This window comes from Saccharomyces cerevisiae, chromosome VII (assembly GCF_000146045.2).
Source record: "Saccharomyces cerevisiae S288C chromosome VII, complete sequence".
Classification (NCBI taxonomy): domain Eukaryota; kingdom Fungi; phylum Ascomycota; class Saccharomycetes; order Saccharomycetales; family Saccharomycetaceae; genus Saccharomyces; species Saccharomyces cerevisiae.
Genome location: NC_001139.9, coordinates 718693 through 742001, shown reverse-complemented (window position 1 = coordinate 742001; position 23309 = coordinate 718693). Strand labels below are relative to the sequence as shown.

At 38.2% G+C, this 23309-nt stretch overlaps 11 protein-coding genes and 3 non-coding genes across 14 annotated transcripts, besides 2 other annotated features; 5 read left to right on the top strand and 9 right to left on the bottom strand.

The window, feature by feature from the left end:
- Positions 1–339: 339 nt before the first annotated feature.
- On the bottom strand, positions 340–2058 carry ASN2 (asparagine synthase (glutamine-hydrolyzing) 2; the record flags this gene model as incomplete). The annotated part of the gene is made up of 1 exon (NM_001181253.1): positions 340–2058. The coding sequence occupies one exon, from the start codon at positions 2056–2058 to the stop codon at positions 340–342; it is 1719 nt and encodes a 572-aa protein (NP_011640.1).
- Positions 2059–2806: 748 nt separating this feature from the next.
- On the bottom strand, positions 2807–2880 carry YNCG0033W. The gene has a single exon. It is a non-coding gene; the product is annotated as a tRNA-Ile (tRNA).
- A 918-nt stretch (positions 2881–3798) lies between these two features.
- On the top strand, positions 3799–5340 carry PPT1 (protein serine/threonine phosphatase; the record flags this gene model as incomplete). Its single annotated transcript, NM_001181252.3, has 1 exon — positions 3799–5340. One exon carries the CDS (start codon positions 3799–3801, stop codon positions 5338–5340), a length of 1542 nt encoding a protein of 513 aa, NP_011639.3.
- A 250-nt stretch (positions 5341–5590) lies between these two features.
- On the bottom strand, positions 5591–5662 carry YNCG0032W. Its single transcript has one exon. It is a non-coding gene; the product is annotated as a tRNA-Arg (tRNA).
- A 17-nt stretch (positions 5663–5679) lies between these two features.
- Positions 5680–6020: a long terminal repeat (Ty3 LTR).
- Positions 6021–6129: 109 nt separating this feature from the next.
- Positions 6130–6460: a long terminal repeat (Ty1 LTR).
- A 398-nt stretch (positions 6461–6858) lies between these two features.
- YGR122W (uncharacterized protein) lies at positions 6859–8067 on the bottom strand (the record flags this gene model as incomplete). Its single annotated transcript, NM_001181251.3, has 1 exon — positions 6859–8067. The coding sequence occupies one exon, from the start codon at positions 8065–8067 to the stop codon at positions 6859–6861; it is 1209 nt and encodes a 402-aa protein (NP_011637.3).
- Positions 8068–8374: 307 nt separating this feature from the next.
- Positions 8375–8590, bottom strand: YGR121W-A (uncharacterized protein; the record flags this gene model as incomplete). Its single annotated transcript, NM_001184551.1, has 1 exon — positions 8375–8590. The coding sequence occupies one exon, from the start codon at positions 8588–8590 to the stop codon at positions 8375–8377; it is 216 nt and encodes a 71-aa protein (NP_878078.1).
- A 484-nt stretch (positions 8591–9074) lies between these two features.
- On the top strand, positions 9075–10553 carry MEP1 (ammonium permease MEP1; the record flags this gene model as incomplete). Its single annotated transcript, NM_001181250.3, has 1 exon — positions 9075–10553. The coding sequence occupies one exon, from the start codon at positions 9075–9077 to the stop codon at positions 10551–10553; it is 1479 nt and encodes a 492-aa protein (NP_011636.3).
- A 238-nt stretch (positions 10554–10791) lies between these two features.
- YNCG0031W lies at positions 10792–10865 on the bottom strand. Its single transcript has one exon. It is a non-coding gene; the product is annotated as a tRNA-Asn (tRNA).
- Positions 10866–11180: 315 nt separating this feature from the next.
- Positions 11181–11969, top strand: COG2 (Golgi transport complex subunit COG2; the record flags this gene model as incomplete). The annotated part of the gene is made up of 1 exon (NM_001181249.1): positions 11181–11969. One exon carries the CDS (start codon positions 11181–11183, stop codon positions 11967–11969), a length of 789 nt encoding a protein of 262 aa, NP_011635.2.
- Positions 11970–12330: 361 nt separating this feature from the next.
- On the top strand, positions 12331–13956 carry NUP57 (FG-nucleoporin NUP57; the record flags this gene model as incomplete). The annotated part of the gene is made up of 1 exon (NM_001181248.1): positions 12331–13956. One exon carries the CDS (start codon positions 12331–12333, stop codon positions 13954–13956), a length of 1626 nt encoding a protein of 541 aa, NP_011634.1.
- A 315-nt stretch (positions 13957–14271) lies between these two features.
- RPS23A (40S ribosomal protein uS12 RPS23A) lies at positions 14272–15028 on the bottom strand (the record flags this gene model as incomplete). Its single annotated transcript, NM_001181247.3, has 2 exons — positions 14272–14644; positions 14964–15028. 2 exons carry the CDS (start codon positions 15026–15028, stop codon positions 14272–14274), a joined length of 438 nt encoding a protein of 145 aa, NP_011633.3.
- A 494-nt stretch (positions 15029–15522) lies between these two features.
- Positions 15523–16953, top strand: YGR117C (uncharacterized protein; the record flags this gene model as incomplete). The annotated part of the gene is made up of 1 exon (NM_001181246.3): positions 15523–16953. One exon carries the CDS (start codon positions 15523–15525, stop codon positions 16951–16953), a length of 1431 nt encoding a protein of 476 aa, NP_011632.3.
- Positions 16954–17237: 284 nt separating this feature from the next.
- Positions 17238–21593, bottom strand: SPT6 (chromatin-remodeling histone chaperone SPT6; the record flags this gene model as incomplete). Its single annotated transcript, NM_001181245.1, has 1 exon — positions 17238–21593. The coding sequence occupies one exon, from the start codon at positions 21591–21593 to the stop codon at positions 17238–17240; it is 4356 nt and encodes a 1451-aa protein (NP_011631.1).
- Positions 21594–22077: 484 nt separating this feature from the next.
- DAM1 (Dam1p) lies at positions 22078–23109 on the bottom strand (the record flags this gene model as incomplete). The annotated part of the gene is made up of 1 exon (NM_001181242.3): positions 22078–23109. The coding sequence occupies one exon, from the start codon at positions 23107–23109 to the stop codon at positions 22078–22080; it is 1032 nt and encodes a 343-aa protein (NP_011628.4).
- Positions 23110–23309: the final 200 nt, after the last annotated feature.

Sequence of the window (23309 nt, the reverse complement as noted above, 5' to 3'; positions counted from 1 at the left end):
CTCAGGGACCGATACGTGGGAAAAAGAACCTTGATAGCGCGAACTTCCTAGGGAATTTTTCATTTTGCAGCATAAGGATAGATAGATAAATAGATAGATAGATAGATAAAGAGAAAAAAAGCGAGATAAGAAATTAACTAATCAATCGGCTGCAGTATTCCATGTGATATCTACCGAAAGGGTTTCATATCGTAATTCGAATCCTATAGATAAGTAACCTAAGGGGTCAGCAGATTGAAAACTTTTATTATATACATATATCTATATAGATTAATATCCGTTTGTATCACCGCATTTCTTGGTTCACTCGTCAATTATAAGAATACGATTGCGCTCGTATTAAGCACTGACGTGCTTTTCGTGTATTTTGGCGTATCTACCTGAAGGATCTTCGGCACAACCCCAATCGGCCTTTGGAATCCATCTCATGACAGTGTCTGCCGCAGTCTTTTGAGGAAACCAAGCATCAAACTTCAGCCTGTACCAGTAAGCTTCTTTGGTGGTTGGAATATCGTCGCCCCAATCAGCCTTTGGATTGGCAAACATGGCGTCAGAAATGGCCCTTTCAGCAGTGTCTCTTAGGCCGTCAATCCATGAGTAGCCAACACCATCGGAAAATTGTTCCTTTTGTCTCCATAAGATTTCTTCAGGTAGGTATGGCTTAACATCTGGTTCATCTGTAGTGTCGAATGCCTTTCTTAAAATGTATTTTTCGATACGTCCTTCCTTTGGCTTGATCATCTTTTCATTTGGATCAATGTTCATACATAGCTGCAAAAAGTCTTTGTCTAAGAAGGGAACACGAGCTTCTAGACCCCAAGCCATCGTGGACTTATTAGCTCTCAAACAATCTGCCAAATGCAAGTTCTTGACACGTTGCACAGATTCGGTGTGAAATTCTGCAGCAGAAGGTGCTTGTGCGAAATATAGATAGCCACCGAATATTTCGTCCGAGCCTTCACCAGAAAGAACCATTTTGACACCTTGGGCCTTAATCTTTCTAGATAGTAAGAACATTGGTGTAGAAGCTCTGATAGTGGTAACGTCGTAAGTTTCCAAATGGTAGATCACGTCGTCCAAAGCATCCAAACCTTCTTGTAATGTAAAAGTGTGTTCATGGTGGATAGAACCAATGAATTTGGCGACTTTTCTAGCCGCTTGTAAATCAGGTGCATTTGGTAGACCAATCGCAAACGAATGCAAACGAGACCAACCGGATGTGTGTAGATGGCCTTGGTCATCGATACCTGCAAGTTGCTTCTCGTCAACATTGTTGTCTTCGTTAGCATCAGCATTAGCTTTTTCCGTTTCACGAGCAGCAATCGCAGCAATCAAAGAAGAGTCCAGCCCACCGGATAGAAGAACACCGTATGGAACTTCAGCCATTAGCCTCTTTCTAACGGCCTTTTCTAAACTGTGTCTGATAGCATGGTAGTCAACTGGGGTGGATGGGATACGCTTTTCATCCAACCAGTCTGGGGTAAAGTAACGAGTAATCTTGTCCGTTTCAGAATCGTAGACATGACCAGGAGGGAACGAAATGATACTGTCACAAACGTCAGTTAGACATTTTAATTCGGAGGCAAAATAAACGGTCTCTGGAGACTGAGAAGAACGCCCCATGTATAAAGTGACAACACCGATAGGGTCTCTTGCAGCGACAATACGGTCTTTCTTGGAATCATACAGACAAAATGCGAACATACCGTCCAGATATTTTGGAGCATCGATATCATGTTCCAAATATAACGGTATGATGGGTTCACAGTCACTGAAAGTTTGAAACTTGTAATCAGAGCACATCTCCCTTAGTTGGATGTGGTTGTAGATCTCACCATTAACGCCAAGCATATATTCGCCATCAGCTGAAGTGATTGGCTGGGCACCGGAGTCTAAACCAACAATAGCCAACCTCTCGTGAACGAAAATGGTGGAATTCATAACGGCATTTCCTGACCAATCTGGGCCACGGTGTCTGATTTTTTTAGATAGTTGTAGAGCTTTTGGTTTGAAGTTGTGAATATCTTCATGCTTGAAGGCTGCAAAGATACCACACATATTGTATTGTAGTGAGTATTTGTGTTTTGGTGAGCTTAACTGGGAAGCAAAAAAAATAGTATAAAAGTTAAATTAGAATAAATGAAACTAAGCAAGTGGCAAATCTTTGAAATATGCGATTCAAAGTCATAATTTTTTCAAGAAGAGAGGCTGGATGAGGCTTTACTGATTTTCTGGAGAAATCTTGCCATGAGTCAATGCTAAGAAAATTTGCAAAAACCCGCGCCGTGCGGCACCCATATGTGAATAAAGCTTTACTAGTAGATAGAAAATGTAGACCATTCCTGCAGGGTCCATACTACGGACGTATGGCTTTGTGAATCGTTTCACAAAGCCAAAAGAATGAACCCAATACGCAAGGTCCAGTTATGCAGAGAGCAGCAGGATAGCGGCTGTTGCACGCAACGAGACTGTTCTCTCATGTTTTCCACGATTTGATATATCCCCCTCTTAGTAAATACAGAGCCGTTCGAACGGTTTCTTTAGTAAAATCCAGGCTCCACCTTGATGGGAGGCATGATGAGTTCCAATTAGGAATGAGCAGGAGCTCACTTTAATCTTGTTATCGCAATGTGGAGTTAGCCTTAAGAACGTGTCCAAACCTCTTATGTATTGTTTTGTTCGTAATTTGATCGCTTTGTACGTGCAAATCGCTCTCTGCCCACAGCAGGAAGGACCACATAAGTGAATAAGTAAGTGGTGGTTCTATGATTTATCGGGATCTTATATTTGCATTCTAAAAAGTAAATGGTCTCTAGCGGGATCGAACCGCTGATCCCCGCGTTATTAGCACGGTGCCTTAACCAACTGGGCCAAGAGACCTATTTTTTTCGGAAGTCACTGATTAATAGTTTGATAATACAGGTGTAAAGAGTAGTATTTTCATGTGTCGCATTGTGTATGACAACATATGTGCGTTCGAAATAGATATAAGGCTTCTAATTTTCAAAGAAGGCGGTATCGTTAAGTATATGCATATGTTACGGTTTCACCTTGAGGATTAGAACTCTAAAAAAGGAAATAAGAGTGCTACAAAAAATGACGATTACTTCTTTTTTCGTTCTATGATATCGCCGCTCATTGTTCTATTACATCACCAATCCTTGAAATTTCAGCTTCATTGAATTGATGATGCTTTTAATAGAAACCATTTATGTCATATTTTGAGAGCCATACATGATAATATTCTGGTAATATAATCATAAGTTATTGGTTGTAGTTGGCGTAATATTCCAGGATTACGAATATGTATTTTATTTTACGCCCGCCATGTTGTATTTTTTTATCATAAAATTTTACACCATGACAAATCTAATACCACTGATGCAGTGTACTGTTTATACTTAAGAAATAGGTAAATTTTGAGATAATTGTTGGGGTTCCACAATACTGTCTGTCATCTTCTGTTATTCTGAGTATTTTTTTTCCTTTTAGCAGTTTCTTGTTCGTACCTTGGCCACTGAAAATTCTGGCTGAGACAATTATCAGGAACACTTCTAGTCCTCAAAAGTTCCTTCTCATTTTCTTCTTTATGAAAATATTTTTTCAATCATTGTATGTATGTATTTCTTTTTCCGTTAAAACGCTAAACCAGGGAAAAAAACGACGGCGGGAAACTGAAAAATTTCACAGATGAGGTAAGAAAATTGGCGAAAACAGCTTATAGAGCTTGACACAGAACTTTAACAATTTTAGAGGCAAGAAATAACGCTTGCCTTGGTATAATCAAATATCTCGAATATGTCAACACCCACAGCAGCAGATCGCGCGAAGGCACTTGAAAGAAAGAACGAAGGAAATGTTTTTGTGAAGGAAAAACATTTTTTAAAGGCCATTGAAAAATATACAGAGGCGATCGATTTAGATTCTACACAGTCTATCTATTTTTCGAACAGAGCATTTGCTCACTTTAAGGTAGATAACTTTCAAAGCGCTTTAAATGACTGTGATGAAGCCATTAAACTGGATCCCAAAAATATCAAAGCTTATCATAGACGTGCATTATCCTGCATGGCTCTGCTAGAATTTAAAAAGGCTAGGAAAGATTTGAATGTGCTTCTAAAGGCGAAGCCCAATGATCCGGCTGCTACTAAGGCGTTACTTACATGTGATAGGTTCATTAGAGAAGAAAGATTTAGGAAAGCTATCGGAGGCGCAGAAAATGAAGCCAAGATCAGTTTGTGTCAGACTTTGAACTTGAGTTCATTTGATGCTAATGCAGATTTAGCCAATTATGAAGGTCCAAAGTTAGAATTTGAACAGCTGTATGACGATAAGAATGCCTTTAAAGGTGCAAAGATCAAGAACATGTCTCAAGAGTTTATTTCCAAAATGGTTAACGATCTTTTCCTAAAGGGAAAATATTTACCAAAAAAGTACGTTGCAGCTATTATCTCTCATGCTGATACCTTATTTCGTCAAGAGCCATCTATGGTAGAACTAGAAAATAACTCTACTCCTGATGTTAAGATATCAGTATGTGGTGATACGCATGGCCAATTTTATGATGTTTTGAATTTATTTCGCAAGTTTGGTAAAGTAGGTCCTAAGCACACTTATCTATTCAATGGTGATTTTGTCGACCGTGGTTCTTGGTCGTGTGAAGTTGCACTATTATTCTACTGTTTGAAAATATTACATCCAAATAATTTCTTTTTGAACAGAGGTAATCATGAGAGTGATAATATGAACAAAATCTATGGGTTTGAAGATGAGTGTAAATACAAATATTCACAAAGGATATTTAACATGTTTGCACAAAGTTTTGAGAGCCTTCCATTGGCTACCTTAATTAATAATGATTACCTTGTAATGCATGGTGGTTTACCAAGTGATCCTTCAGCAACTTTGTCTGATTTCAAGAATATTGATAGATTTGCCCAACCACCTAGAGATGGCGCCTTTATGGAACTTCTATGGGCGGACCCACAAGAAGCCAACGGGATGGGTCCTTCTCAGCGTGGTTTAGGACATGCTTTTGGACCCGACATTACAGATAGATTTCTAAGAAACAACAAATTGCGCAAGATTTTTAGATCTCACGAGTTAAGAATGGGTGGTGTGCAATTCGAGCAGAAGGGTAAATTAATGACAGTTTTCAGTGCTCCAAACTATTGTGATAGCCAAGGTAATCTTGGGGGTGTTATTCATGTTGTACCAGGCCATGGTATTTTACAGGCTGGCAGGAATGACGACCAAAATCTAATAATTGAGACATTCGAAGCTGTTGAGCACCCAGATATAAAACCAATGGCCTATTCTAATGGTGGTTTTGGTTTATAGTCATGCCTTTTCTATTTTGCTAGATTATTATCAAAAGCAGAAAGTCTGGGAATAAAAGAAACTAATATGAGCTAACGAAGTGGAGGAAGTAACTTTTTTTTTTTTTTTATAAATTTATACATCTTTCACAAAAAATTTCATAATGTTTATTGTCATGTATCATATCATAATACCTCTTAGAAAAATAAGAAATATCTTCGTTGTTGAACAACATTATTCCCTTCAGCCAGGAAATTATTTAAAAAAACAACACTCACGATGGGGGTCGAACCCATAATCTTCTGATTAGAAGTCAGACGCGTTGCCATTACGCCACGCGAGCTATTGAAATTACACTTGTGTTGAATTACGGGCTCGAGTAATACCGGAGTGTCTTGACAATCCTAATATAAACAGTCTTAGGGAAGTAACCAGTTGTCAAAACAGTTTATCAGATTAATTCACGGAATGTTACTTATCTTATATATTATATAAAATATGAATCATACTAAGTGGTGGAAGCGCGGAATCTCGGATCTAAACTAATTGTTCAGGCATTTATACTTTTGGGTAGTTCAGCTAGGGAAGGACGGGTTTTGTCTCATGTTGTTCGTTTTGTTATAAGGTTGTTTCATATGTGTTTTATGAACGTTTAGGATGACGTATTGTCATACTGACGTATCTCATTTTGAGATACAACAACTTAACTATCTCTAATGCAAGATTATGTTTATTTTATTAACCAAACATAATGAAATAATCGCCATGAAGCGCACAAGATTGGAATATGGGTGAATTTTGCGATAGTTGTGGGAAATTGGTGAATTTTGAGATTACTGTTAGGATTCAATTATCGGTAAAAGCTATAATATTAGTACAGAAAATATACTAAAAGTTCTCCTCGAGGATATAGGAATCCTCAAAATGGAATTGGTGTCCCTATGTAATACAATTACGATTATTTCTCATTCGGTTTTATATGTTTCATTATCCTATTACATTATCAATCCTTGCACTTCAGCTTCCTCTAACTTCGATGACAGCTTCTCATAACCTATGTCACCATCTAACACCGTATATGATAATATACTGGTAGTATGACTACTAGTTGATAGACGATAGTTGAATTTTTATTCCAAAACTAATATAATAGCCTTTACCAACAATGGAAGCCCAACAATTATCAAATTATTCACTAAATTCTACTATGAATATTAAAAAAAGCTTTTGAAGTACATCTTTATTAAAAAATTCTGATCATTACGTATACATAAAAAAAAAAGGAAAGTTCTTCTCAAAAATAATATACTGCTGACAAGAGCACCAGATCGGTAGACTATAATTGATTCTCACTCCAACACACATAATTATATTAGTAAATAATGCCATTGTTTGCAGTGGTTAGCCGTGATTAGTAGATAGTGGTTTCCTTATTCTAACATGTGTATATTTTTATGCAAAATTCATAGTAGAGTAGACCTTAAAAATATTATTCATATAGACTATTGACCTCTACGTTCGAACGGCGTTTGATTCAATTCAAAAATAATTACCGCAATTGTGGGTTGCATTATTTGAGTCTGCAAATGTAAGATGTCCATCTTGGAAACTCCATACAGTGCCTTCAATATCTGACGATTTTCCCCTGGGGAAAAGCTCCTTCAATTTAGAAACGTCGGTTTCAACCGTTTTGAAGGAATAATTCTCATTGGTTGTCTGGTATCTGTACCTTAACAGTATCGTTAGTGGGATAACAAAATCGTCTAATGAAGATTTCAATAACGGCATCATGTACGCTTTGGATGAAAATGGCACCTTCTTCTCAAATATCCGTTGGTTTTTTAAAGTAGACCCATGTATTTTCCTTTTAAACGACATCTTTATAAGATCCCTCTTCTTTGTAATATCGGTTGAGGATAAAATGTCCAACTCTTTTAGTTGCGAATTGGGTACTATATTTAACAGTTTTTTGATCGATTCTTGGAGCATCCCAATGGCAATTCCGCACTCATCATTGTTGTATTGGTTGATTGATAGGAAGAGATAGGTCAAACTCTGTAAATAATTCATAAATAATGCGTCCACTATACGGCCTCCTTGGCATTGCGAAGCAGTGCTATAAGATCCAATACAAAGCTTAGCGTAAAAGACACTGGACTTGCCTAGCTCTTCCAATTCTTGAGGCTCAAGGTCCGCAACAGCATCCTTGCTGATTTTTGATCTTAGTTTAGACAGTGCTAAAACGACAATCCCTAGTTGTTGCAGCAATTGAAACTCTAATGATAGCTGATTAAGGACGTTGAGAACCTGCATCTTTTGGCAATCATTAGCTGTGTTTATTTGAAAATTCTTTCCAAGAAAGCAGATTAAGCCTAGACCTCTCTTTAGATAGGTCCCGCTTGTTGTCCATAAGTTATTTGACGCTTGTGAAGATTCATAAGCTCTGTACAATGTTTCAATACCGATGTCTTGATAAAATACGGCAACATTGATTAACGCAATCGCTATCTCCTCTTCAATGAGAGCGGCGTCATTATTAGCTTCGTACCTGTGGGTTAACAAACCCTCTGTGTATTTTAGCCACGTATCTATACATGTAATGCTGTCAGCTTTGGACGAGGAACTGTTCAGTGAATTTATGCAATTATTTCGCAGTATGATTAAATCATTAGGTATGGAAGTTGTTATTTTGCTGCTGCCAGATAATTTATAGGGAAGTTTCTTTGTAGACATTGCATTCTCACGCATGATTTATTTTGTTAGAGCTACTTTTCACTTTAAAGTTCAACCTTTGAATAACCAGTTCTCGATTATACGTTTTTTCTTACAGCCGGTTTACGTCAGCGCAGGAAAATTGAAAACTATACTATTCAATACATAGAACGTAACACAATGGCGTCCCCTCAAAAGTGTACACTTCTTCAAGATGTTACTGCGGCTACATGCAACACCCCTAGAGCTATTTGTAAGGGAAGACAAGATCTCAAGTGTTACCACAGCCCGTAATTGAGTTCGGCACTATTCGAGCGCACAAAAAATCCCGTACTGTTTTTTTTCAGATAAGAAAGACTGAGCCTATATAAACACTACCTGAACCATTTTTAAGATAAAAGTTATATACGATAGAGTTATCCCCTCTTAATAATTGATCAAGAACCTCTGAAGCACAAAAGGGAGCATAAGAGCACTTAGGGACAAACGTATTTCTTTCCCCCACTCCCCTTTTTCCCTTTGCGATGCACATCCATAACTTGTACTTGTGTCTTGACATTCTTCAAAATCAACATGGCGATGCTCTTCTACGGTTGTCCTTTGCCACGAACTTTGTTTTGCGCCTCCCCTCCCTTTGTCAGGCTGAGTGCAAAAGAAAAGGCCCTGGTTGCTTATCTCTGCGGACACGCGCCCCTCTTATTGGATGAGACATCTCAGAGATTGCGATAACGATAAGATTCACAATTGCTACAGACACCCTTGTGTGACATCTTATGGCTATGTAAGCACAGAAGAGAAGAAGAAAGAAATGACAAAGTATTGATGGAAGATGTTTTTCCTGAAAAAAAAAAAAAAAAAAAATCGGAAAAGTGGTGTAGGCTTCTATAGCACCTTCTGCTTACCAGTCGATAATGCAGTTCCAGAATAAGATACTTAAAAGGTAGTTTATTTATATAGGCGCTCTTGTAACTTGTTTAGGCTTATGATCAGAGAATTATTTTAGTAAACATAACTGCAGTACGGATTCTTATACTGTAGAAACTATGGAGAGTCGAACTACAGGGCCTTTAACGACTGAAACCTACGATGGCCCCACTGTGGCCTTCATGATATTAGGTGCCGCCCTAGTATTTTTTATGGTGCCCGGATTGGGATTCTTGTACTCCGGATTGGCAAGAAGGAAGTCTGCACTAGCACTAATCTGGGTTGTATTAATGGCGACTTTGGTCGGTATACTGCAATGGTATTTCTGGGGTTACTCTCTAGCTTTTTCAAAGTCCGCTCCGAATAATAAATTCATTGGGAATCTAGATTCGTTTGGCTTTAGAAACGTGTACGGAAAAAAATTCGATGAAGATGCCTACCCTGAGCTCGCGTATGCAACCTTCCAAATGATGTTTTCGTGCGTCAACTTAAGTATTATCGCTGGCGCCACTGCCGAAAGAGGCAGGCTGCTACCGCACATGGTTTTTCTCTTTATTCTAGCTACCATTGGATATTGTCCAGTGACGTATTGGATTTGGTCACCAGGTGGTTGGGCATACCAATGGGGAGTCCTCGATTGGGCAGGCGGCGGCAACATTGAAATATTAAGCGCTGTTTCCGGGTTTGTTTACTCTTGGTTTTTGGGCAAAAGAAATGAAAAGTTACTGATAAATTTCAGGCCTCATAATGTTTCATTGGTCACTCTAGGCACATCCATACTGTGGTTTGGCTGGCTGCTATTTAATTCTGCATCCTCATTATCCCCAAATTTGAGGTCAGTTTATGCATTCATGAATACATGTCTCAGTGCCATTACTGGTGGGATGACGTGGTGTCTTCTGGATTACAGATCGGAGAAGAAATGGTCGACAGTTGGTCTGTGCTCCGGTATCATTTCTGGGCTGGTGGCTGCAACGCCAAGCTCAGGCTGTATAACCCTTTACGGTTCACTTATTCAAGGCATTGTGGCGGGGGTAGTGTGTAACTTTGCGACGAAGTTGAAATACTACGCTAAAGTAGATGATGCCATGGACATTCTAGCTGAGCACGGGGTTGCAGGCGTAATAGGACTAATTTTCAATGCCCTTTTTGGAGCAGACTGGGTCATTGGTATGGATGGCACTACAGAGCACGAGGGCGGCTGGGTAACTCACAATTACAAGCAAATGTATAAGCAGATCGCTTACATTGCCGCATCCATTGGGTACACTGCTGCTGTAACTGCAATAATCTGCTTTGTGCTCGGCTACATACCCGGTATGAGGCTAAGAATATCAGAAGAGGCAGAGGAGGCGGGTATGGACGAAGATCAAATTGGCGAATTTGCGTACGATTATGTGGAAGTGAGAAGAGATTACTATCTATGGGGTGTAGACGAAGATTCACAACGCTCTGATGTAAATCACCGGGTGAACAACGCTCATTTGGCCGCTGAACGTAGCAGTAGCGGTACTAATAGTTCCTCGGATGGGAATGGAGAAATGATTCAATCCGAAAAGATCCTACCAATTCATCAAGAAGATCCTGCCAATAGGTAAACGGTTTATTGATTTTGTTTCCAGCTTGGCTCTCTTGATTTTTTATGAGCACGTGTTATTTATTCCTTATTCAAACCTTCATATATGTATAGATGTGCATTGTTTATACGTTACCTAGCATTTTAATGACCCTCCTATTTAGTTATCTTTTATCACATTCGTTAAAACCTAGAGGAAAAAAAGAAAACTGGAGGATTTCACAAATCTTCCTCCAATGTTGCTCATTTCAAGCAAAAAACGACCCCAGTGAGGGTTGAACTCACGATCTTGCGATTAACAGTCGCACGCCTTAACCAACTTGGCCATGGAGTCTTTTTGACTATGTTCTCGAGAAAATATAGGCTCTCTTAGTCCTCAACATTTTAATTATTTGAGTACACCAACCGGTAATCGTGAAATAGTTAACACTCTAGATCCAAAAAATACGTATTTAGGTATAATGGGATGTAAGACCGTTTTTATGAGGGTGCCTTATTTAAATTAAAATTATTATTGCTCGGGCCTTTACCTCGATTTCATGGAATTTTCAACAGGACAAGAAAATGAAGCTTAGAAAAAATATAGAATAATAAATAATATGAAAAGGGAATGGTCAACAGTCATAGTCGCAATTTCTCTCAGGGCGAAATGGACTTTTTGAATGATGATGAACTAGACTTAGATTTACCGGTAACCGCAGAAATATCGAAAGAGTTATTCGCAACAGAAATAGAGAAGTATCGTGAATCCGAGACTAATGGGACCGATGTTGATAACTTTGATGTCGACAGATTCCTAGTGCAGAAAAATTTCCATTACCTTCCTCTCGATTCCCTTATTAGAGATTTGTCTGGACTTTCACAAAAAATGGTACAAACATTATTAGAACAAATAAGAAGTAACTACGACGACTATCTGACTTTTTCCAATACCTATACAGATGAAGAAAATGAAACTCTAATAAATTTAGAGAAAACACAAAGTGATCTTCAAAAATTTATGACTCAATTAGATCATTTGATAAAGGATGACATCAGCAATACACAAGAAATTATAAAGGATGTCCTGGAATACCTAAAGAAGTTAGATGAGATTTACGGCTCTCTGCGTAACCATTCACAATTGACAGAAGCGCTCTCACTTGGAAAGAGATTGAGTAAATCTCTCCATGAAATGTGCGGTATAGAACCATTAGAAGAAGAAATTTGCTCTGGCCTGATTGAGCAGTTGTATAAGTTGATTACGGCATCTCGTCGAATATTGGAGTCTTGTGCTGATTCCAATTCACCATATATTCATCATCTGCGCAATGACTATCAAGACCTTCTGCAAGAATTTCAAATCTCACTGAAAATCTTGACCGAAAAGTGTCTTGAAAACCCATCAAGCCTGCAAAACCTATCTTTGACATTAGTCTCCATTATAAAAACGGCATAGTTGGGAGAAAACTTTCCATACTTCAATTGTGGACTGATATAAGTATTTTAGTTTTGCCCGCATGATCATCCCACATGGCTACAGCAGTTCTCTCATAGGAAAATAGTACAATAGCTACGTGATATAATCTAAATAATTGTTGCCAATGTGTAATTATATCATTTTGAACGTACGCGAAATGGATTATTTTCAAAAATTTTGTTTCTTGAAATGAGTAAAAGCAAAAGTCCAACTCTCCAAGTCGATGTAAACAACTTTTTGCCAAAGGGACTGAAAGACTAAATCGAGGATTATCCCGTTCAAACTATTCCAGAAACGCTCGTTAGTAACAAAAGACATACCTTGTTGACCAATTGATCACATGTTTGGTTTCAGCGGTAGTAATAACGGGTTCGGAAATAAACCAGCTGGTTCGACCGGTTTTTCATTTGGACAAAACAATAACAATACAAATACTCAACCTTCGGCTTCAGGATTTGGTTTTGGGGGCAGCCAGCCAAATTCTGGGACGGCTACTACCGGAGGGTTTGGTGCAAATCAGGCCACAAATACTTTTGGAAGTAACCAACAAAGTAGTACAGGTGGAGGCCTTTTCGGTAATAAGCCTGCTCTTGGCAGCCTAGGAAGTTCAAGCACTACCGCTTCAGGAACTACAGCTACTGGAACAGGTTTATTTGGGCAACAAACAGCACAACCTCAACAATCCACCATTGGAGGTGGGTTATTTGGAAACAAGCCAACTACCACAACGGGAGGTCTTTTCGGCAACAGTGCACAAAACAATAGTACCACAAGTGGGGGTTTATTTGGTAATAAAGTAGGATCCACTGGCTCACTGATGGGCGGCAATAGCACTCAAAACACATCTAACATGAATGCAGGCGGACTTTTTGGTGCAAAGCCTCAGAATACTACAGCGACTACGGGAGGCCTATTTGGCAGTAAGCCACAAGGATCAACAACTAATGGTGGCCTGTTTGGAAGCGGCACCCAGAATAACAATACCCTTGGGGGAGGTGGCCTTTTTGGCCAATCCCAGCAGCCTCAAACAAACACTGCGCCCGGACTTGGAAACACGGTATCCACACAACCATCATTTGCTTGGTCTAAGCCTTCAACTGGATCTAATTTACAGCAGCAGCAGCAGCAGCAAATTCAAGTACCGTTGCAACAAACGCAAGCAATTGCTCAACAACAGCAGCTGTCTAATTATCCGCAGCAAATTCAAGAACAGGTGTTGAAATGTAAAGAATCGTGGGATCCAAACACAACGAAAACAAAACTCAGGGCTTTCGTGTACAATAAAGTGAACGAAACGGAAGCCATTTTATATACAAAACCAGGACATGTACTTCAAGAAGAGTGGGATCAGGCAATGGAAAAGAAACCTTCCCCTCAGACAATTCCCATTCAAATATATGGATTTGAGGGTTTGAATCAACGTAATCAAGTACAGACTGAAAATGTAGCCCAAGCTAGAATAATTTTGAACCATATTTTAGAGAAATCCACACAATTGCAACAAAAGCATGAATTGGACACTGCGTCCAGAATTTTGAAGGCACAATCAAGGAATGTTGAAATTGAAAAAAGAATCTTAAAATTGGGCACACAATTGGCAACCCTGAAAAATAGAGGACTGCCATTGGGTATTGCAGAAGAGAAAATGTGGTCGCAATTCCAAACTTTACTACAGCGGAGCGAAGATCCTGCAGGTTTAGGTAAGACTAACGAACTTTGGGCACGTTTGGCTATCTTAAAAGAACGTGCTAAAAACATTTCTAGTCAATTAGATAGTAAATTAATGGTTTTCAACGACGATACAAAAAACCAAGACAGCATGTCCAAAGGCACCGGTGAAGAATCTAATGATCGTATTAATAAGATAGTGGAAATTCTGACGAATCAACAACGCGGTATAACATATTTAAATGAGGTTTTAGAGAAAGATGCTGCAATTGTAAAAAAATATAAAAATAAAACGTAATCAGGTTACTTAAATCAATGACTGAATTGTATAAAGATCGATCTATTACATATATAGCATTATTAACCAACTTAGTATATGAACAGAACTTCAACCCAAGGGAAGCAGACATTCACTATAAAACTTTTCTCAGCATCAAAATAAAGTGCAAATTATGTTGTTTTTTTCTATTGAATTATACATTCTATTAAAGAGAAAATATTGATGTGATTCTCTCCCATTCCTAATAAGAAATTAGAAGGAACTTTCTGGAAGAATAAAGAGATACATTAAGGTACAAAAACAATGTAGTCCTCGAGAGGATAACTTTCGTGCTTATGATCTTGGCTTTTCCTTCTTTTCTTTCCACAAAGCCAACAAGGAGACACCAGAGACCTTAACGACCTTGAATCTAACACCTGGAATATCACCCTTAGCTTTACCCTTTCTACCGAAACCTGCTAGCAAGACTTCATCATTTTCGTCGACAAAGTTCAAACAACCATCGTTTGGAACGAAAGCAGTGACCTTCTTACCGTTCTTGATTAATTGAACTCTAACACACTTTCTGATAGCAGAGTTAGGTTGCTTGGATTCGATACCCAATTTTTCCAAGACGATACCCTTGGCATGAGAAGAACCACCGAATGGAGAAGACTTGAAGGCAGTACCCAACAATCTCTTCTTGTAGTTGTTTTCGGCCCAACGGCTATAATAATAAAAAAAAACTGTTAGTAAAAAAATGATTCCGTTGTAAAAAACGGCCTCCTGTGACTTTCTGAGTTATTTTGGGAAGAAAAGGTTTATTTTCCACACTATAGATTGGGAAGAATGGCCGAAGCTGACCGTTCACTATTCATTACTTTTTATCACTGTGACGTGTCATTTTAAGCCTCTCCAAACTGATTTGCGCCAGGATATGTTACTGATAAATTTATCACTCCAGAGCTCACAACATTTCCTTCACCTAAAACGATATCACAATAGGGGGTTGATAGTTTTTTTTAATTTTGAAATAGTCAACATACTTGTTTCTTCTGTGGACACGTAGCTTTCTAGCAGAGTTCAAACCTCTTGGCTTACCTTTACCCATCTTTGTTTATTTCCTGTTGTCTTAGGTTTTTGTAAAATTTGACATTATCTAATATGTCAATTCATAGGCAGTATCTAATTTAACGTACTGTAACCGTTAGTCGAAACATTGTGATATTACGGCAGTGTACTCTCGGCGTAGAGAACTCAAACCTCCGCTACTGCTTTCCGTCAGCAATCGGCAGAGATGAAGGGGCCTTTCTCGGGAGGAGCTCCGCTGGGTGTCTCCCATGAACCAGCCACAAGAGCAGACCTTCTGAAAGGGTATTCCGCCGAAACGTCATTTCTTCCTTCCAGAGCCCGCGTGCTGATGCAGAGTGGTCTTTCAAAATGAAGTTTACTTTTTATATTTAAAAATAGGGTATGGGTGTATATAGGGTATGGGTGTACAGTTAATTTCAGAAGGAAAGAAAATGTATAAGAATGGCAAAAAAAAAAAGGACATGATTTCAAACAGGTAAGTGACAGTGAGAAGAAAAGTCTAGTGCGACCGACATGGCTGACAATTCTACTTCCAGATTTTATACTAATCTATTGATAGCTAATTATCTCAAACATAACGGTCTGGAAGATACATTAGCTGCATTCATAAGGGAGACAGCGTTACCTCTTTCTGCCTTAGAAAAGTCCGATAGTTCAAATAGTAATGTCGGTGAGATACCGCTAGAAGACTTGCAGAGTGTCGTTGAAGATAGGATTTACTACAAAAGACGGTCTTTCAAAGATAGGTTTAAAACTCTTTCAATAAACGATGATTTAGCCCCAATTGACAATGCTAAGTATGGAATTCAACCTTGGAACCATAGTTTGAAATTTAGTATTGATGTAAAATTGAACAAATCCTTACCCAAAGATACCTTGTTCATTAGCGCAACTTTTACAGAAGATAGCAAATATATATTACTTTCGTCAGCTACTGGATACCTAGTAATCTACGACATTGAGAAAGCGACGTCGAAGTCATTTAAAATTAATGAAAAAGTCAAGAGCATCGTCAAGCTGTACGGACCCATTGGTAGCTCCGGTTACCAATATGTATGTCCAATGAACGGAAGTTTTTACTTGCTAAATAACGATTTTGAACTGGTGAACAACGCAGTATGGAAAATTCATGCCAGAATGATTACGCATATAAAGATCTGCAATGTTACGGAATCATCTTGGTTTGTTATTACTAGTGGAATGGATAACTTCCTGCGATTGAGTTTGTTGGAGATAAAAAACGGGAACACTTTCCTCACAAAACTCTCCGAAATAAAGTTGGCTTCCAATTGTACGTCGTTGAATGTAATCGCCAACGGTGACGGCAATGGTCAGAATAGTTTCTCTGTGTTTCTTACCAGAGCAGAATACACTCATATAGCATGTTACTCAATTATAGATGCCAAAAATCTTGTCCATTCATACAATATTGCCTTAAACAATGCGGAATTTAGCACGTACGCTTTCAACATTCGAGACGTAATGGCAGTAGATTATGTTCATTCCAATACTAAGGATACGATAGGATTATCACCCAGTACCATGCTAGTTGTAGCCACGTCACATAAACCATACATGAGATTGATTTTAGTAGAAATACCTATGAATACAGGCCATCCAAAGGCAATGAAATTGGATAAAGTTCAGACTTACTACGATAAAATCTTACGAAATTTTGCGACAGAAATATATCAAGATGATTTCTCATTACCAATTCTCGGCAAATTAGAATCTTCTAATGGTGTATTGGTAGGAAATGATGAAGGTATTTACAGTGTTGATTTGATGACTGGTGATTCGAGAATTTTAAATATTCCTGGTGAGGCAAACTCCTTGCACGACAGGATAAAGTGTATGGATATCAGTAAGGACCAAATGAGAATGGTCGCTGGAACGTCTACTAAGTCAATTTACATCCTAAATGTAATCAGAAATGCACAGTAAATTATTTATTTCCTGCAAATATTTGAAGAACCAAAATAGTCGCCACTTTGCAACGCTTTCCTTCTCATTAGTGAAAAAAATTTCTAAAATTTTGGTTCCCAAGCTATTTCTATTAAATGTTGTGTTCGTGCTATGTTCGTCACGGTACAAACTTTGCGAAACTAAACATGCAGCAAATAATTACGTAAAAAATACAGTTGAAGCGTTCTAGTTTACATACCTTACCTAAACAATGGTCAAAGTAATAATAAAATTAATAATAACAATGGACACTACATACGCATCTAACGGTAGTTGTTCATTCTATTCTTACTACTGTTAGATTTTAGAAGCGTCTTAAAACCATTACAAAGCTGGATAACACTTGGATAATTGTAGTTTACCAGGAAATAACCAGTGTTCGTTAATTTCACATTCCATGTGTATAATTTGCTATTTGCGTTAATCTTGAACATCAAGTAAAACCAACCAGGGTTATCGTGGTTCAAACTGAAATAGTACACAGACTTATTTGGATTCACTCTAGAGTAGTCTTCAATAAACTTGACCACATCTTTCTTAGTACCGCTTTTGAATTTTTCACTAGATGTCATTTCATTCAAGAGCCTTACCTTGTTTTGAAGATATTCTACAATGATCTGGTCTAAATCATTGTATTTCTGATTGTCGACAATCAAGACTTTACCTAAAGCCAAAGGATTTTCTTTTTCTAATTCTTGGATATCAATATGTTGAAACAAATCCTTATCCAATTTCCAGGTGATAACCAAGTGGTCATCACCTCGGCTAGACTGTCTGATCACGAATTCACCACGTTCTTTACTCCTTAAGTAATCCTCAGCCTGTCTGCCGTTGAAAGGGAAATAGTAAGGATGATTGATAACACGATGTGTTCTCTTTGCACGGGCTTCTGCCATCATCAATTTCCTCTCCTCTTCGGCATCTTCCAGTTCTTGTTTCAAGTCCCAAATGGAAGGATCTTTACTGTAGCTTATTGGAACATATTGCTGTTTGACATCATGATCTAATAAGGAAACTTCTGCAGTAATATTAGCATAGTCAATATATATCACCTTTGCTGGATATGTTTTACCAATTTCGTATATTTCATTTGCAGGTCTTCTTAATTGTGCACCTGCGTGACGTTGAGCATTTACTACACATTCAACTTCAGAGTTTGTAGTGCAAATTATATCGTTGTGCCAGAATCTTTCTACTCTGACTGGAATAATACTACCCTTGAAAAACGTCTTTTCAGACTCACCAGTCAAACTTTGGAAAATTTCATCACCTTGCAAAGGATGAAAGTCATTTCTCAATTCTTCAAATCCATCCAACAATTCAAGGACAATTGTATTTAGATTATTAAGTTTTCTTAATCCGGTATTCTTCTCAAGTTCTTCTGCGTATGATTCTAGATTTAGTGATTCTAGTTTAGCTCTACGGTCAGGATCTTCTCTCAACAGTTCAATGAATTCACTCATAGTCCCCTGTTCTTCTTTTTCGGCAATAGTATCAGGATCGTATTCTAAAGCATCAGCGGCAACCTTGGTGGCCAAATGGTAGTCTTCTGGATGAATTCTAGTGCTATCTAGTTGATCATGTTCCAAATCTTCGTATTTTTGTCTTTTTTCATTCCATGAGATATAGAGGAATCCCGCGGAATTCATAAAAATAGTCTTGTGAAGAATGTTATGAGTAATTAATTGTTGACGAGCCAGTAATGGTTCATTTAGCCTTTGAAGGGACTGTAAGAAATCAATAGCTTTACGTTTTCCAAAGCCAGAGATGTATTTCAGCGCACTAGCGTAGTAATTATTATCTGTGGCTTTGTTAACTTCAACACTTACCAGGTTGACAATATCAACGAAAGCGGTTTCAAGAGCCCAACTCAATTGTTCTGAGGATAACAGATTTTGGTGTGGATGAATTGACAATGATCTCACTTCTTCACTTGTTAAATTAGCATATTCCAACAATGGGGAATGCATATAGCGCGCCAAGGCGATACAGTATTTAACTAGAGGAGGTTTATTAGGGAATTCTTGAGCAGCTCTTTCGGAATTCTGATAACGGATAGCGACTTCGTCCTCAACGTAAATGATTGGAATAGTATGTCCTCTACTGTCGACGATTTGCTTCTTATGTAGAACTTCTTGTAATCTTTTGTAAAATTTTTGAGTCTTTGGGTTAGGGCCATTGATTCCGATGGCATTCGGTTGACAGCTTTGAATGATATTATCCAAGGTGTCTTCAAATTTTTCAGGATTCGTCTTATCAAATGGATTGTCGACAATCTTGTAATCTCTTATAAAATCACCCTTTCTGTTGACGTAGACAGCAATTATAGCGTCGGCTCCGAATCTACCCTGTCCACAGGTTAAAGATAAGATTTTTGGAATTTTTGGATCCCTGACATTAGGAATGAATGGAGCCTGGTCTAATTTTGTCATAAACTTATGGCGAACAGTCTTGGCTACCAATTTTTGACAATTTTTTGTTAAATTGTCTTTGACTTCTTGAGATATATCCTGGAAAATCTTGTCCATCGCTTGGTTGAATGCCAGTTTACGGAAGTTATTCCATTCTATTGCGATGTCCGAGGTATTGGTAGTTTCAAGTGCAATTTGGAATAAATGCTCTATATATTGGGCTTGTGACGACATGTGTAACTTAACACTGAGCAGGTTCAAAGACTCAGCCTCGACCATTTTCAAAAAAACGTCTGGATCCCTACGGAAGTGCATTGGAGTTCTATTGATGGCATATTTTATGTCCTCATACAGAGATCCCTTTTGAATTTCTTTTTTACCTTTAGCAGTTAACACAACGTCAGCCAGATAATATTTGGAAAAATCGGATCTAACTTTTTCCCTTATTTTTGTATTTTTAGACAATTCCAAAGAGTAGTATTTTTGGACCGTATCAATTGCCAGCTTAGTATTGGACGTAAAGACTTGCAAATCACCGCTGTTTGCATTCAATATAGATTCTATCACTTCTACTGGTTTGGAACTTGGATGATCTACGGGAGGGTGGATTTGATGCTGGGAACTGATATTTTCACCAACATCCTCAGCTGATATACCAATATCACTAACCGCTTGATAAAGAGGACTAGCTTTAAATTTTTCATAACTGGAATTTTTCAAATGTTTCTTACCAGTCTTTCCAGTGTGGTTTATAAACATTTCATTGATTTCGTTGGCATATTTGAATTCTAGGTAGTCATAAATATCCTGTAGAGAATTCAGTTCCGCAATAGATGCAGTATTCTGATTTTTGAAGTATTCAGTGACAATAGGATCATCGATATGTAATTCTGCATAAAATCTCTGGACATAATCCTTTTTGTTCACAAGACTGTGAAATTCGATGTCAAGGCTAACTATATCCCAAAGGTCATCTTCAGTCAAAAGAAACCCATCTTTTTCTCTTGAGGAAATATAGTTACGACGGTAAGCATATATAAAAGGGACTTCCAAGTTTTCTTTGGTGATAAATTTGATTGCGTTCCCAATTGCTTCTTTAAATTCAGTGAGATCATAATTGGCATCGAAGTTCTTATCCACAGAAATTTTTTCTGCTATCCAGTTTCTTTCTAATTCTTGATCCTCCGATGACATATTTCCGTAGTCAGTAATACCTGCTCTTAATTCTTGATATCTTTCTGGAATATCTGTCTTTCTAATTTTCATGTCTCCTTCAGTCATCAAGTTTTTTTTCAAATCCTCTAAATCATAAATGTCTTGTAGAGATATCTTTTTCTTGGTGCTTTTTATAGCACCAGTTTCTTCATCGATCTCTTCTTCTTCAGCTTCATTGTTGTCGTTACCATTTTCTAGTTCTTCATTTTCAATTTCTAAAGCCCAATCGTAGTCATGACCATCACCAAAAATGTCATACATCTCGTCAATCTTATCCGACGATAGACCAGTAATCTGTGTAGGTTGTTTGATGGATTGTTCTCTTAAAAGCTTCTTTTCTTGGATCCTCCTTTGTCTGGTTTCGTCGTCCTCATCAGAAAATTCATCATCTTCAATGAAATCATCCAATTCGTCCAAGATTCCACCTTTGTCAGCTGTTCTGTTCCTATTTTCATGGTCTTCTTCATCACGCCCATATTCATTGTTCCTACCGTTGCGTAAACCAGATTCTTCTTCTTCTTCATCTTCAGAAAAGAAATCTTCCAATTTAGACGTAGAATCTTGCCTTGATGCAGCGACGTTGTCACTTTCTGATTCTGCAGCGTTTCCTTCATCTCCTACTCTCTTTAATCTTTTAAATTTTCCTGAAGAGGAGCTCGCTTTGGTACGTTCAACACCAGCATTCTCCATTAACAAATCCAAATCATCTTCGGATAGTCGATCATCTTCTTCTCTTTCTCTTCTTTTATGTTTTCTTCTTTTTTTGGAAATACTTGTTCCTGGGTCTTCATTTTCATCATCATCGTTGACAATGAAGCCTTCTTGCACTTTTCTTGCCTCATCTTCGTCTTCATCAATATCTTCGTCTTCCTCAGAGGAGTCAAAGACATCTTCTCCTTCTTCTTCCTCACTAGGCGCTTTAGTTTCATCGTTGTCATTTACTATTTCTTCCTCGTCCCTAGGGACCAGCTTCGAATCTCCCGTCTCTTCCATAAAAGGCAAATTCTATGTAAAGATTCTAGGCAATTAATGACCTGTTCGCTTGGGTTATTCTTCAAAGCACAAATCAATATCTTTCTTCCTCCTTTTGCTTTAACCGTTGTCCAGTTTCTTGTCAATTTGGTTTGCCATACATAACGAAAAAAAAATGACAGTTATAGAAAATATTACCCGAATTTTCCCGCACTTTTATTGAAGACGTTATATAAAGGGGTACTAACTAATTTAAAAATCATTCATGACTCGCATAGTGGCACAGTAATAGCCTCGACCGCCTGTCCGTATCTTCTTTTATATAGATATATCATGTTTCGTTGTAATGCGGGTTGTGCCCATGCACTGCTGATATGTGTACTGCCTTCCTCCCTATTGCTATAAAGAATCAGTCAGCTCATCAAATATTCTTCTTATCCATAACTCACGCATGCTAGCGATATATTTTGTGAGGAGGATAATTCTTTGGTTGGGTTGGGCGTAGTCATCTGAAGGGGGGCCTTGTATTTATTTTTTTTTCAGTTTTCTTTGCAACAGAATGTCTGCTTTCTGTGGGTTTCCTTTCAGCACGTCCTGAGAACATTGAATTTCTGTTCTTCGTAACGGGCCCATTGACCACTCTTGCAGCACCACTTCCGAGTGATATTCGATTATTTGGATGCAGATCTCCCAAATTAACAACATTGTCGTTTTCGATGGGTAAATCAGCGCCGGAAGCAATGCTATTTCTGATTGTATGTAAGATGGACTTTCTTCTCAGTTTACTGTTGGTATTATTATTCAAACGCGTGGTTTTAGTCACGTGACCTTGAGATGATTTGGACATACCGATATTTGTTGGATTTAGAACAAAAGAAGCTTCACTACTAGTATCGTCTTCATAGTCCTCCTCATTCTCTACTTGTAAGTTGTTGCCTATCTTGGAGGGCTTCCTCTTGTCTCTGTTGTCATATGACCTGTATTTTCTTACTTGTGAGGAGGGAAATAGCGGCTGGTTAAACTGTTTGTTCTGAGATGCCTTGGCCAAATCATTTTCACCTTGTTCGTCTTTTTTTCTTTTAATCCCGCGTTCCATATTGGAGAGTTCCATTACTAAGTTATTTTTCTCATCTTCCAACGATTTCAATTGTTTAATAGCGATCAAATCGTCTTGAATATCATGAGGCGCCTGTGAGAATTCTACGCACCATGAATTGCTCATAATACCGTACAACAACGAACCTAGGGATTCATTAAGATCAGCTAAACTCTCGTGGATAAAATTTAAGCGCGTGAAATTGGAATCTAAAGTAATGATTGAATCGCTCAGTTCTCTTATTTTAGGCAACAGAAGCTGTTGTATGGTATTCTCGTTATATTCGCCAACGGAACTCGTTAATCCCTCTTGATCAGCAAATTTCATCAGGGATGAGGATTCACCCATAGACGACCTTCTTGAAGTCGGAGCGCTACCAATGGATAAACGATATTCCGTGGCAGACCTTGTGGTCCCTAATTTAGCTTTATCTTCGCTCATAGGTGAAAGTGGCAATACAAGCCTTTTCTGATATTGTTTTGGTGCAATTGCTGAGCTTATACGCTCCAAGTTTCAGTGCAATTGGACAAGTTTAACGCCAAAGGATTCATGCGTCGATAAAACATGTTTGTTTTGGCTATTATTTATCGATATTGTCCGGGCAACGCGCAATGTTCATATCTTGAGCGGCACATAAGGTA